At 41.2% G+C, this 14167-nt stretch overlaps 1 protein-coding gene across 16 annotated transcripts in view; it reads left to right on the top strand.

The window, feature by feature from the left end:
* Positions 1 to 14167, top strand: part of ADAT1 (adenosine deaminase tRNA specific 1) — a 39119-nt gene that overhangs the window by 16345 nt on the left and 8607 nt on the right. For 8 of the 16 annotated variants that reach the window (XM_057710958.1, XM_057710956.1, XM_057710955.1 and 5 more), the window contains 2 exons: positions 3046 to 3132; positions 6325 to 6978. In XM_057710958.1, the coding sequence (XP_057566941.1) occupies positions 3046 to 3132; positions 6325 to 6457 (220 nt within the window). In that variant the 3' untranslated portion in view covers positions 6458 to 6978. Of the gene's footprint in view, positions 1 to 3045; positions 3133 to 6324; positions 8068 to 8092; positions 8264 to 8548; positions 8845 to 14167 lie in introns of those variants that run through there. The other 8 variants (XM_057710949.1, XM_057710954.1, XM_057710944.1 and 5 more) reach the window with 8 other exon arrangements.

Below are 14167 nucleotides of genomic sequence, written 5' to 3' on the forward strand. Positions count from 1 at the left end.
GGAAAGCATAGGGAGCTGCCAGAGAGCCTCATTTCTTTGTCCTGTATGAGATTTTCCAGGACCATCACTTCCCTGTTTGAATATATAGAATCGTTTTTCTCCAAATTGCCGTGGTTATTTTAAAGGAGAGTAACATCAGCCCCTAAAGTCCATGTTCAAAGCATGCATGTTCAATTGTTTGTTACAAGTCCTTGAGGTGTTAGGTTCATATAGCTAGTTGATGCACCAGTGAATGAGCTGGACAAAATATTATGTAAGGCTGTAAGGCTTGGCTAAAAGTAATTTCTTAATTGTCTAATCAGTCAGCATTATTCACACTTAAATAAAACTACTAGGTGAATAAAAGATTTAACATTACAGTTGCCTTTCGGTGACTACCCTTTGGATAGATTTTCACTAATGTTGGTCAGCTTATTTTCTTCTCGAGTAATAATTTTCAATTCTAATGCAGTCATATAAACACTTGCCCAGTATTTTAGTTCTATAATTTAAGTTCATTTTCAGTTCAAGGGGATTGATATTTCAATCTGACAGTTCTTACTTAGTGGCACTTTTAGCTACAACTCCATATTAGCTCCACCAGGCCACTTTATTAACTGAGTGGGGAAAAAATGTGAATACTTTGAGCTACAGGGATTCCATTTATCTAACATCTTTCTTATCCACCTGCATTGACCCAACACATGGTTATGTATAAAAGGCTCTTATATACAATACAAGCTCCCTGTCAGAGAAACTAATTTTATTTTCTATTCTTTATAGAAAAATATAGTAATTTTATGGAAATCTACATGTTTTAAGTGAACACATATCAAATCTAGAATATCAATATCTATCTATCTATCTATATATATATATATCTTGTTTCTGGACATTCTGTTCTGTTCCATTGGTCTGTTTGTTTTTCCCTGCACCAAAGCCATACTCTTAATAGCTATAGCTTTATAATAAGATGATATCTGTTAGGGAAAGTCCCCTTGCCTTGTCTTTCAAGAGTGTCTTGGCTTTTCTTGGACTTTTAAATCTAAGGATCGATTTAGGGAGAATTGACATCTTTCATTAAGTCTTCAAACCAGGAATATGTGTATCTCTCTATATAATGCTGATGCCAAGTTGACAGTTGTGCCCCAAATCTAAAACAAGCAGTTTTGAATGTTCACTTATTTAGGTCTTCTTACATATATTTCAGTAAAGTTTTATGACTTTTTTTTTTTTTTTAATATATATTTATTTTTGGCTGCTTTGGGTCTTTGCTGCTGTGCATGGGGTTTCTCTAATTGTGGTAAGTGGGGGCTACTCTTTATTGTGGTGGGCGGGCTTCTCATTGCTCTAGCTTCTCTGGTTGAGGAACACAGGCTCTAGGCACCCAGGCTTCAGTAGTTGTGTCACGCAGGCTCAGAAGTTGTGGTACACGGGCTTAGTTGCTCCACGGCATGTGGGATCTTCCCGGACTGGGGCTCAAACCCATGTCCCCTGCATTGGCAGGCGGATTCTTAACCACTGCGCCACCAGGGAAGGACTTATGACTTTCTTAACGTAAATTTTCACATCTTTTATTAGATTTATTTCTTGAATGTTGTATTAGTTATCTGTTGCTGTGTAACAAATTACATCCTCACCCCCTGAAAAAAAACCTAGTGGCTTAAAACAACAATTAACATTTATTATTTCACAATCTCTGTGGGTCAGGAATTTGGGAGGAGCTTAGCTAGATAATTCTGACTCAGGGGCTCATGAGGTTGCAATCCATTATGTCAGCCAGGTCTACAGTCATCGAAGGCTTGACTGTGACTGGAGGATCCAGTTTCAAAATGGCTCACTCATGTGGCTGCCAGGGCAGTGCTGGCTGTTGGCAGGAGGCCTCAGTTCCTTTCAGCTTGGGTCTGTCCATAACACTACAAGTATTCATCTTTACAACATGATGGCTGGTTTCCCCCAGAGCAAGCAATCCAAGAGAGCAAGGCAGAAGCCACAGAGTCTTCTATGAGTAGCCTCAGAAGTCACACTCCCACCCAATCTCCTAATGGTTTTCGGATCAGCCCTATTCAGTATGGGATGGGATTGCAAAAGGGCATGAATTCCAGGAGGCAAGAATCACCATTCAGAGACTGGCTACCACAGATGCTATTTTAAGTAATTTCCTTTCACTTCATTTTCTGGTCATTGCTACTGCAATCAATTTTTTTGTTGTTTATTTCTCTCTTACAATTAATGTTTGTATCCAGCAACCTTGCTAACTCTTATTATACTACTAATGTACTAATAATAACTCTTATTATTCTACTATTGTATTATTCTACTAATGGGGATTCTTTTGGAATTTTTTAATGTAGACTATCTTTTGTAAATAGTGTTTCCTTTCCAAAACTCCATTCCTTTTATTTTATTTTATTTTATTTTTCTTGATTTACTGTGTTGACCAGAACTGACAATATCACAATTATCTGCAAGTAATGACTTTGGTTTTTGCTTTTCAATCTTAATTCCTTTTATTTCTTGTTTTACTGACCAGACCTTCTGTATAATGTTGGATAACATCCGTGATAACAAGTATCCTTTTATTATTATTATTAGGCCGTGCCATGTGGCATGCAGGATCTTATTTCCCCAACCAGGGATTGAACCTATGCCCCCTGCAGTGGAAGCGCAGATTCTTAACCACTGGACCACCAGGGAAGTCCCAAAGCTTTTAATTTCTTGTAAGCAGTGTTACCCAAGGGGCCAGCTCCCTTGAAAGGAGGTAGCCAAACATAGCTGATGGGTATCCTTTGGGCAAAATTTAGTAATTCCCTCTGTCTTTACCCCATTTCAGCCTGTCACCTTGGTGATTTCACTGCTAATAATATTTCTTAAAATGAGAATCATTTTTGTGCCTCAACCTAATCAGACTCTTGGGTCTGGATTTTTCTTCTTGCCAAGTGCAGGTGAAAATGGGGGCTCAGGACATTCAGACCTAAAAAGATACCATGCGAAGCCTGGTATCTTTGATAGGGGCCTGGTACATAGTAAACACTTAATAAATCTCTGTCTTCTTTTTCCAAACAGATCCCGAATCAGCAAAGTAGAGCTCTTTAGATCATTCCAGAAGCTGCTAAGCAGTATTTCAGAGGACAAGTGGCCAGACTCCCTCAGGTGATGCCATTGACCTATGTTTTTTCATATTTAGGAAGGCTTCTGGTTTATTTTTTTATTATTATTTTTAATATTTATTTTTATTTATTTATTTTGGCTGCATCAGGTCTTAGTTGAGGCATGCGGCATCTTTCGTTGTGGCACACGGGTTTCTCTCTAGTTGTGGCATGTAGGTTTTTCTTTTCTCTAGTTGTGGCAAGCAGACTTCAGGGTGCGTGGGCTCTGTAGTTTGTGGCATGCAGGCTCTCTAGTTGAGGCACGTGAGCTCAGTAGTTGTGGCACACGGGCTTAGTTGCCCTGCAGCATGTGGCTCTTAGTTCCCCGACCAGGGATTGAACCCACATCCTCTGCATTGCAAGACGGATTCTTTACCACTGGTCCACCAGGGAAGTCCCAAGATTTCTGGTTTAATTCTGCTTGTGAATGGCAGGAAGTTTTGGCAGGAATAGTGGTTCGACAGGCCAGTGGGTACTTATTACTGACCACATGCTCTTCAATCCTCATAGCCCCAGCTGCAGATTTGTGTATGATCTGAGGTGTGGTGGTTGGGTAGTTGGTAGTTCAGAGTCACAAGAGCCTAAGCATAGAATTGGGGTCTGGCCCATTCCAGGCCCTCCTTTTATTCCACCTCCAGATGGATAGCATCGTGGAAATGTGAGTGCTTGCTGGCAATATATTCTGTTGGGACTAGCATTTTCTTCTTTTTCTTTTGTTCACATCAGTGGTTGTGAACTGAAGCTCGATGACTTAAATTGCTTTCCAAACAGGAATGTAGAGAACTATCAAACCACTTCAGGGGCAGTTGGGTGGCTGGAATTCAGATACTGACTACCCAGAGTTAGGCCAGATCTCACAGGGTAGGGGTACAGTCCCCACAAACTGACCTCACTTCAGAACACCAGCCACATACTGAGAAGGCCCCAAAGCCATTTACACTTCTGACCAACTGACTACAAACTCAGGTTCCTACTACCCCTTCAGGCTCAATAATTCACTAGAAAAACTGACAATTCAGGAAAGCACCATGGTTACAATTCCCTTTTATTGTAGAGGATACAAATAAGGACCAGATGAAAGAAGGGACACATAAGGCAAGGTCTGTAAGGGTCCCCAGCCTGACATTTCTGTGTCCCCAGGATGCATCACCCTCCCAGCTTGTCGCTGTCTGTCACCAACCAGGAAGCTGACCCGAGCTTCAGTGCCCAGAGTATCTATTGGGGTTTCATTAATAAGCATGATTGATGGAATTGTTGGCCACAAGATGTGACTGAACTCAATCTCCACCTTCCAATCTCCGCACCCCAGGAGGTCAGACTGATATCAGACTCAAGGCCCCAACTCTCTAATCTCATGGTTGGTCTTTCTGGCATGGTCAGCCCATCCTGAAACTATCTAGGGCCCACCATGAGTCACCTCGTTAAGCAAAAACTCAGGTATGACTACGGGGTCCACCATGAATAACAGAGACATTCCTATCATTAGGGAGATTCTAAGGGTTTAGAGGTTTCCTCCCTCCCTTTGGCAACAAAGACCAGCCAAATTCTTTTTTATACAACAGTGGGGAAGCAAAGGAGTAGCTAGACACTTCCAGTAGCTAGACACTTCCGTATGAAGAGGCTACCACTTGTTTTCACCATCATGTATCCAATATTAAGTATTGATGCCCTCCAGTCATCCATGGTCAGTTTGCTTGTTTCTTGTCTGGAAGAACGAATCAGACCGGAACTGGGTGGGTTTCCGTACATTCTGTGAGTTAAAAACAAATCTGTTTGGTAAGGAGAGACTTCATTTGAAAGGATTATTGCAATAAGAGAAAGGGTCTGTGAAAATAGGAGGAGGAGGACTAATGCAGTAGCAAGAGCACTGCAGTTTTAAGATCTGTAAGCCTCTTGAAGAGCAGGTACAAAGGAATTTTCTTTTATATGGAGAAGTAAGCAAAGTTAGAGCTGGGAATGGGAGAGGGGGATAAGCAGGTAATGTTATGGAACAATTGAACAGGAAAAGTCGACTGTCAGCAGGGGCTGCTAAAAGAAGGGGTTGTTACACATGCTGATGCTGGCTCAGGCTGAGAATGGCTCAAAGTTCGGGGCTCTGGGGGAAGGAGAGAAATGTAACTAATATATGGTCAAATTAGCAGGCATGTTGTCGAGATTTTGTCAGTGGGTAAAAACAGTTCAGCTAATCATTATGAGACAAAGAATGGGCGTTTGGAGCGTCTGTGTCTGGCCTTGTCACAGGTAAACCAGGGGGGCATCCATGAGTCTAAGTCACAAAGAAGGGTGGTTCTTTGCAGTCAGCCATTTCCCAGGACACAGAAGTGTGGGAGGGAGATTTCTTAACCATAGCTTGTTTTAGGAACTGAGGGCTCAGATAAAGTTTAACATTGTCATGTGTGTAGCTGCCATCCATTAACCACCAAAAAGCTGTGGGAAATTGATCAAACAACTAAAATCAGTGTTCGCTACAATCAGCAACTTTGCTCTGTACTGATGTGAGTGAAGAAACAACTTGGGTCTCCTCAGATCTTGGCAAAGAACTGAAGAGTAGAAGCAGAATAAAACCTGTATCAGTGAGACATGAGTCTGTTTCTTCAACTATGAGTTGGCAAGGACAGAGCTCAAGGTCAGGGCTGGGTTGAGAAGAGGGCTCGGGAGGAGCCTGACTCATGTTTGATCAAAGGAAAGAATCTTTGTCACAAGAAAATCTTTTTATCTGGGTGTAAGTATTACAGATGTTACTCAACACATCAGCCATTCTTCAGCAGTCAGAGACACTAAGAGATTTGGGAAGGGGTATTGGCTGGCAGTACATAGGAGAATATGGCTAAGATGGAAAGTGCTTTGGGAAAATACAGTTGAGAAACTTCTAAAGGCTAGATCCTAATGGTGGAAATTATAGACACGTGGAAAACTTTAAACCAAGTAGTAGGTGCAGTTATTCTTGTTTTATCTGATTCCACCAGGACCAGACAAAACTAGCATTCTGTTTATTCTTACCTGTTTTAATCCATGTTGTTTTCTAGTGAATTCTCTGCAAAGGAGATAAGAGTCACTCTAGGACAGCATAACAAAATCCTTCTGTTCCTAAGTCTCTTGTAATAAATCTGTCCAGCCGATTGCTGAGGTGTCTTGCTGGTCACGGTGGTAAGCTATCCAGTGAGAACCTCTGTGCTTGGTGGTATGTGTGCATTAGGATGCAGAAGCTAGCGACGTACCAAGAGTACAAGGAGGCCGCCTCCACTTACCAGCAGGCCTGGAGCACACTCCGGAAGCAGGCGTTTGGATCCTGGATGAAAAACCCACCGGATTATCACCAATTTAAATGAGCAAAGCTTACTGGCAGCAGGGTGTTTTCCATTTATTCCTTCTGGACCACCTTCTTGTGGCTGATCAGGAAAAAAAGACTGCCATCTCCCAAAGCAAAATATCTCTTCTTTGTGAGATGGATGGAATTCTGGACATGAAACAATCTATACTTGATTGAAGGTGCTCTCTGCTAGAATAGCATCTTGCTAATGACCTTGGCATGTGTCCTGTGTTTTATTGCTTCTCTAAGAATAAGAATTTAGAATGTGATACTTTAAAAATATTCTGCGGTAGCTCCATTCTGTGTGTTCCTACATCAATTTGGCGAGTATTTGTTGGACTGAGATGCTTGAATCTCTGCAAGTTTTAGAGCTTGGCCTGTCATAGTGGACATGTATTTTGTATACCCAGCCTTTCTTCCTTTGGAGAACCACCCTTTGCTGTTTAACCCACGAGACTTGGCCGAAGCAAACTTTACTTCTTGGTTCCAGGAATGTGAGCCAGCCCTGAACAGTCCTGGAACTATTGCCAGAGCGATCAGGTAAGATTCTCTCTCCTCTTGTATTGAGAGCTGTAAATGCCATGTAATCTTGGGACTGCCTGTGGCGGCCTTTGCCCACTACATAGAGACAGCCGGCTTGAGAACAAGGGCAATGAAGGAAACAGCCGAGAGAATCAAAGCTCTCGTGGCCGTGTCTGGATGCCTGAAACTAGTGCCTACTCTGGACTTCAGTTATGTGAGATAAATTCCTATTGTTGCTGTGAGTAAGCCTGTTTGAGAATATTTTCTATGACTTTCAATAGAAAGAATTCTGTGTAAAAAGCCTAAAGTGCCTATAGTAACTCAGCATCAGACCTAGCAACCAATCCTGTTTTTACTAACATCTAATATTTAACTCTCAACCTCTTCACACTCTAATTTATTGACTGAAAGTGGAAGTTCTCCATGTTGGGATTACTCAAGGTCCTTGTTGGTTCTTCAGTATTTCTTTATAGCTTTAAATATTTTAAATAACAGCTTTATTGAGATGTAATTCACATACCATAAAGTTCACCCATTTAAAGTATACAATTTGGTGCTTTTTAGTATATCTGCAAAGGCGTGCAAACATCACCACAATCAATTTTAGAACATTTTGTCCTAAATTGGGGTAAGGGATGCTATACAGTACCCATTAGTAGCCATTCCTCATTTCCTCTCAACCCCCTTACCTCCAGGGCAAACAGTAATCTACTTTGTGTCTCTCTGGATTTACCTATTCTGAACATTTCATATAAATGGAATCATACAATATATGGTCTTTTGTAACTGGCTTCTTTCACTTAACATGATGTTTTAAGATTCATGATGCTGTAACGTGAATTGGTAGCATGAGTCAGTACTTTATTTCTTTAAATAACATGGAATTCTATGGATATACCACATTTTGTTTATCTAATTATCAACTGATAGACATTTAGGTTGTTTCCACTTTTTGCCTATTGTGAGTAGTGCTGCTGTAAACATTCATGTACAAGTTTGTATATGAACATATGTTCTTAATTTTTTTTTTACAGAAGTAATATGTAAGTTTTTCTTTTTCTTTTTTTTTTTTAATTTACCATTGTAACTGTTTTTTTTTTTTTTTTTTTTGGCGGTGTCGTGCTGCTTGCAGGATCTTAGTTCCCCGGCCGCAGATTGAACCCGGGCTACAGCAGTGTAAGCACCAAGTTCTAATCACTGGACTGCCAGGGAATTCCCCCATAGGTTTTTCATAACAAATTATCCTTGAACTTTTTTCTGTAAGGAACCCTTTTATTTTATTTTAAATTTATTTATTTATTTATTGGCTGCATTGGGTCTTCATTGCTGCACACGGGCTTTCTCTAGTTGCGCAGAGCGGGGGCTACTCTTCGTTGCAGTGTGCGGGCCTCTCATTACAGTGGCTTCTCTTGTGGAGCACCGGCTCTAGGAGCGCAGGCTTTAGTAGTTGCAGCACATGGGCTCAGTAGTTGCAGCTCATGGGCTCTAGAGCACAGGCTCAGTAGTTGTGGTGCATGGGCTTAGTTGGTCTGTGGCATGTGGGATCTTCCCAGCTCAGGGATTGAACCTATGTCCCCTGCATTCGCAGGCAGATTCGTAACCACTGCACCACCAGGGAAGTCCAGGAATCCTTTTAGGTAGCAGGAAAGAAAGACAGAAACATCACTACCTGAAGGCCAGAACCTCCCATATGCTGCTTTAATCAGAGAGATCCTTTTACCTGACCCCAAATCCTATGATATGGGAGCAGTTAAGATAGCTCAACTGACAGAAGCTTTTATCCACAGAAGATTGTGCATCTTTCTCTCATGAGATTCTGTTTTAAAGGATAAAGGTTTTATATGAGAATGTAACGGAGTAATGTCTTTCTATTCCTAAACTTTATGGTGTTTGTCACATGTGCACCAAAAAACTAAATATAAAAAACACCTCTACATTTAGACTTCAAAACAAAGACTGGGAAAACCCTGAAAGCTAGAGACCAGAGGCAGCTTCACCTTGGACTCTGTGTTTTCTCTCAAGAGCTAAAAGGGGAGCTTAGACAGCTAACTTCCTACATTTTACTTTAATCTCTTAAAACCCAAGTTTAGGGACGTCCCTGGAGGCCCATTGGTTGGGAATCCAAGCTTCCACTGCAGGGGCACAGGTTTCATCCCTGGTTGGAGAACTAAGATCCTACATGCTGTGCAGTGTGGCAAAAAAAAAAAAAACCCAAGACAAAAACAAAAACAAAAAAAACACCAAGTTTGGAATCTCATCTATGCCTTAAAATCACATCTCTGCAATATTGGCAGGTTCTCAAACTTCATACATTTAGATCATGTGTTTTTATTGATAATTGCTTCCAATTTTTAAGTACCTTTTAAAAAACTTGTTATAGGGAAAAAAATTTTTAATTTATTTATTTGTCTGTGCCAGGTCTTAGTTGCGGCAAGTGGGATCTTCGTTGCCAAGTACAGAATCTTTAGTTGTAGCATGCAGACTCCTTAGTTGCAGCATGCATGCAGGATCTAGTTCCCTGACCAGGAATCAAACCCAGGTCCCCTGCATTGGTAGCGCGGAGTGGCACAGAGGACCTCCATGTACCCATCACCCAGACTTAACAACCACCAGCTTTATGCTGTTGTTATCTGATCTATTCTCCCCTCCCCTCCAATTTTGTTTTTCTTGGAACATTTTAAAGTGAATTTTAACCGTCATATTCCACCCAACAAAATTAACAGTCATTCCTTAATATCTATTATGCAAGCTGTGTTTGGTTTCCCCTGTTGTCTCAAAAATGTCTTTTGACTATTGATTTGTTCAAATTAGGAGCCAAACAACATCCACACAGTGCAATGGATTGATGTGTCTTTTGTGTCACTAAATCTGTAGCGGTTCCTTCTCCTTTTTATGTGCTTAACAAATGGGTCATTTGTCCTGTAATGCTCCCCCACCCAGTATTTGGCTGCTTATTTCCTCCAGTGTTGATGACAGGTTCCTCTCTCCCCCATATTTCCTATAAATCTGTGGTTACATGGAGAGGCTTGATTACATTCAGGTTCAGTTCTTTTCAGGTGGTTCTGCACACTTCTGTTATGTTATATCTAGGGGGACATAATATCGAGTTGTCTCTTTCAGTGATTGATCAGTGGGTTCAGTGGTATCAGCCTCATCTATCCCATTACCCTTTCACAGAATGGTTTTAGCAGCTGTGTCACAAGGTCCCCAAGACTACCCTCAGGTTGATTCACTAGACAGACTCACAGAACTCAGAAAAACTGTTATACTCATAGTTACCATTTATTACAGTGAAAGTCAGCAAAGGGAAAGGCATGCGCGCGAAGTCCAGGAGAGAGTCTGCACAAGCTTTTAGTCCTCTCTGTGTTGACCTTGTGTCTCTGATGCTTTGACATCTTTGCCTTGCTGACCATGGAGAGACTGCCCCTCCCAGGGCTGGCCAGTTCCTAGGGATAGTAAGACTTATCTGTGAGTGCACCTTTTATATGTAAACCAACCAATCCACAGCCCATACCCCAAGCACCTCCTTTCTGGGGCTCTCACATTCTGGGCCACTATCCAGCTGCCCTAATCACCCCAGGGCCAGGTACCAGAAAGCCAGGGACAGTCACTGTGCCTCAGTGTCCACTGAAATTAGTCAAACTAGCCAATCCCAAGCCTGCTTACCCTGCTGGGCCCCTCCCTTTCGCTTTACAGTAATGGCTCTAGCTCACATTTCCTCCTCGCTCCCTGGGCCTCCTGACCCCCTGGTGCTTCCCCATGTGGCTCCTCCTGCTGTGGCCCGCCCCTCCTCCTATACATTAGAACACTCCCAGGGCAGAGACACACACGGCACTTAATTCTCGGGACAACAATGTGTGACAGTATGTGCGAAGTGTTGCCAATCAGGGAAACTCATCTGAGCCTTAGGTGCTGACACCCTATGATGCACAGGACACCCCCCCACAACAAAGAATTATCCAGCCCAAAATGTCAGTAGTGCTGGGGTTGATGAACCAGATCTAGCGGTTGTGAGTTGTTGGTTTGTTGTTTTGTGTTGGGGTTTTTTTTTTTTTTTGGCCATGCCTTGTGACTTGTGGGATCTCAGTTCTCCAATCAGGGATTGAACCTAGGCCATAGCAGTGAAAGCCCTGAATCCTAACCACTAGACCACCAGGGAATTCCCAGATTGTGAATATTTTAAAGACACTTGAAATAGTTCCTCTGTATTTACTGCTTCAAGTCTATACACAGTTAATTTTGTCTCATTTCACTTTCAGTTTTTAGGGGGACTTTTTAAAAAATTAGGTAAAATATTTAAAACAAGTTTTTTTGTTTGTTTGTTTTTGTTTTTTTAAGGTACATTCAGAGAGGTCTTACATCCTTGTCCCCTTACCTGTTTCTTCCTGCCCTCAGCAGTAACCATTTTAAGTAGTTGTTGGTGAACATTTCATATTCTTTCTTTTTGAAATACTCTGTGAATAGCCTACATAGGATATTTTGTATTTTTGCCAGTGTATCTTTTGGATAGATTCTTAGAGGTGGGATTTGCTGCATCAAAGGGTAAATGAACATATAATTTTTCTTTATTGAAATATGTCTTCAAAGTTCTGTTTCTAAATACAGTGAGTGCAAAAAAAAAAGCAAAATGTAGGACAGCATTATAACATTCCATTTCTATAAAAAAGGATAAAAGGTATATATCTATGTTTTGCTAAACTATCTCTGAATAAGTATACAGAAAACCACTAATACAAGGCCTATCGGGAAGGAAAGGGAATGGCTGGGGCCTGGGAGTGGGAAGGAGACTTTTCTCTAAATATCTTTTAAATTTGGTTGTTTTTAAAATTTTGAATCATGTTAATAACAGTGCCTATTTTTTAAAATAAATTTTAGAAAATGAAAAAAAATAGAAAAAGTTTAAAATAGTTTTAAACTGTAGAAACACCACAACATACTCAGAAGTGACATTGTATAGAGAAGAGGGACTCAACATGCTTTAGGTAGCTAATTCCACAGAATTCTCTTTTTACTAACAAAATGTCTTCTGAAATTTGGCTCTTTCAGAGAAGTTTACATTTTCAGCATTGCTTCCTCTTTACCGTGTGTTCAGAAGTGGGTTCTAATATTATGAATATGTGTGCATACTTTTTATTCTCTTTTTCTTTAGAATTTTTAAAAGTTGGCTTGATTTAAATAATTTGTGTATATATTCCATGCAGTCATTTCTGCCTTCAAAGCATTAGGGTTAAATGCCTTTTTTTATGGAGTTTTTCGGTGCCAAGCATTAGCTCACCGTCTGGGGAGACAAGCTGATGTGGAGAAAATGACCCGTGTTGGCCACCAGCACTCTGCTTGGAAGAGAAGCGGACTGATTTGGTCGTGTCTGTGGTTGGTGGAAAGCTGCCTTCACCTGGACCTTGGCAACACTTTTTGGCTTTAGGACAATGTTCTGAGCAAGCCTTAGCCAAAGTTTTCCAGTTTCTAAAACCCAGATCCCTTACTGGCTAGTTAAATAGCTTAGGACAATGTTAGGTTTGCAACTGCTTCCGCCCTCCTGTGATGATGTCTGGGGGAGTTAGAGGAGCTGTTAAGAGGAGTCCCACTACAGCAAAAGGTTATCGAAACTAGGAAACAGCTTCCAAGTGGAAAGATAATGCATTTCTGTGCTCATTTTGAAGGGCTCAAGCAATTCTTTCCATAGGAACAAAGGCAGCCACTCTGAAGGAGTGGTGGGATACAGAAAGAGCCAAGGAGGCAGATATTTTGGAGAAAGCAACTTTATTTTCCAGAAGGAAAAGTTCTTTTTATACCACATGTTGAGAAATCATAGTTGGCCTTTACTTCTTATAAACGTGAATCCCTTTAAACCTAAATATATCTGTACTGGGGCTAAGACTGACTTTCTGGAAGAATGTCCAGATAGATCCAAAACAAATCTTAAGTAGTACTTGTGGTCAAAAAGGAGGAGGAAAATTCTGCAAAGACATACTTCAGGCCTGCAGGCAAATTCGCACACATTAGGTTTTTATTTCTTAAAACTGGGGCCCCAAAGCTAATCAAAAGGGATGGAAATCAGAGCAGGGGTTGTTGCTGGGTACCGGAAGATGGGAAAAGGGAGTTGAGTGGAAAAAGGAAACATTCCATGTTTCGACTGGAGTGTTAATTACCTGGGTGTAAACATTTGTCAAATTTTATTAACCTCTACACTTAGTATCTGTGCATTTTACTGTATGGAATTATATCTCAATATAAAAATGTAAAAACAAAAACAAAACACCCTAGTCCTTATTAGTGACTTGGCATAGTAGAATAAACTTTGGTCTGGATATTCAAATAATTATGTTCTAGTACCAGCTCTGCCACTACTTCCTATGTGGATGTGGGGAAAGCCTTTAATCTCTGAATTCTATCCTGTCACCTGATGTAGAAAACGAGGCCCCAGGATTAGGATGCTCAATTTTTTTTTTTTCTGGCTTTGAGTTAGGATTTCTCATAAAAATTCTTAATTGGGTAGATAATACAAAGAGAAATTTTTTCCAGGAAACTAAGCCCATTGATGCTGTGAGATATGTGTGCCCTCAGTCATGTTGGTAACGAGAGAGGGATGAAAGTAATTTTTGTCTTAGTAACCTGGGCTCTGGATTTTGGTGTGGATTTTTTGTCCCTCATCCCAGTGAGCTAACGGGATGAGGAACCAGCTTTTAGAACTAAGCGTGTTCAGCACTGCTCTTCAGTCTTTCAGATTCAGGAACTATCTTGATGGGAAAAAGGCAAAGGCAGAAAGTCGCTCCAAGAGGGGACCCAGGCTGCCAAATGTTAGTCACAAGCACATGTTCCCTGAACTTGGGCTTGGCTCCAGAAGGAGAAGAACTCACAATGGAAACAGTGATGGCTGTTTGCTCAGGCAGCCAAGAGAATGAAAAGCACATTGAAACCCAGCAGTGTCTCCAAGGGGAGAGGCACGGTGGGCCCCTGGGTGGTGAAACCAACCTGACAACAGAGTGGGATCACAGAGCCCATTCCCAGCCTCTTTCTTCAGTTCAACAACAGACCTTTATGTGCAACCTCTCAGGAAATCTCTGAGAAGTTAAACTGTGGGCAGCTCAAGCTTTGCCCAGCAATAGATGTACACTCAATCTAGTTTGCCCATTTTCATTGAATTAGTTTCCATTAATTGAGAGAAAGCAAAGAGCTCTCCTCAATGTATGTTCCCTGTCCCTCCCCT

This window comes from Hippopotamus amphibius, chromosome 16, assembly GCF_030028045.1.
Source record: "Hippopotamus amphibius kiboko isolate mHipAmp2 chromosome 16, mHipAmp2.hap2, whole genome shotgun sequence".
NCBI lineage: Eukaryota > Metazoa > Chordata > Mammalia > Artiodactyla > Hippopotamidae > Hippopotamus > Hippopotamus amphibius.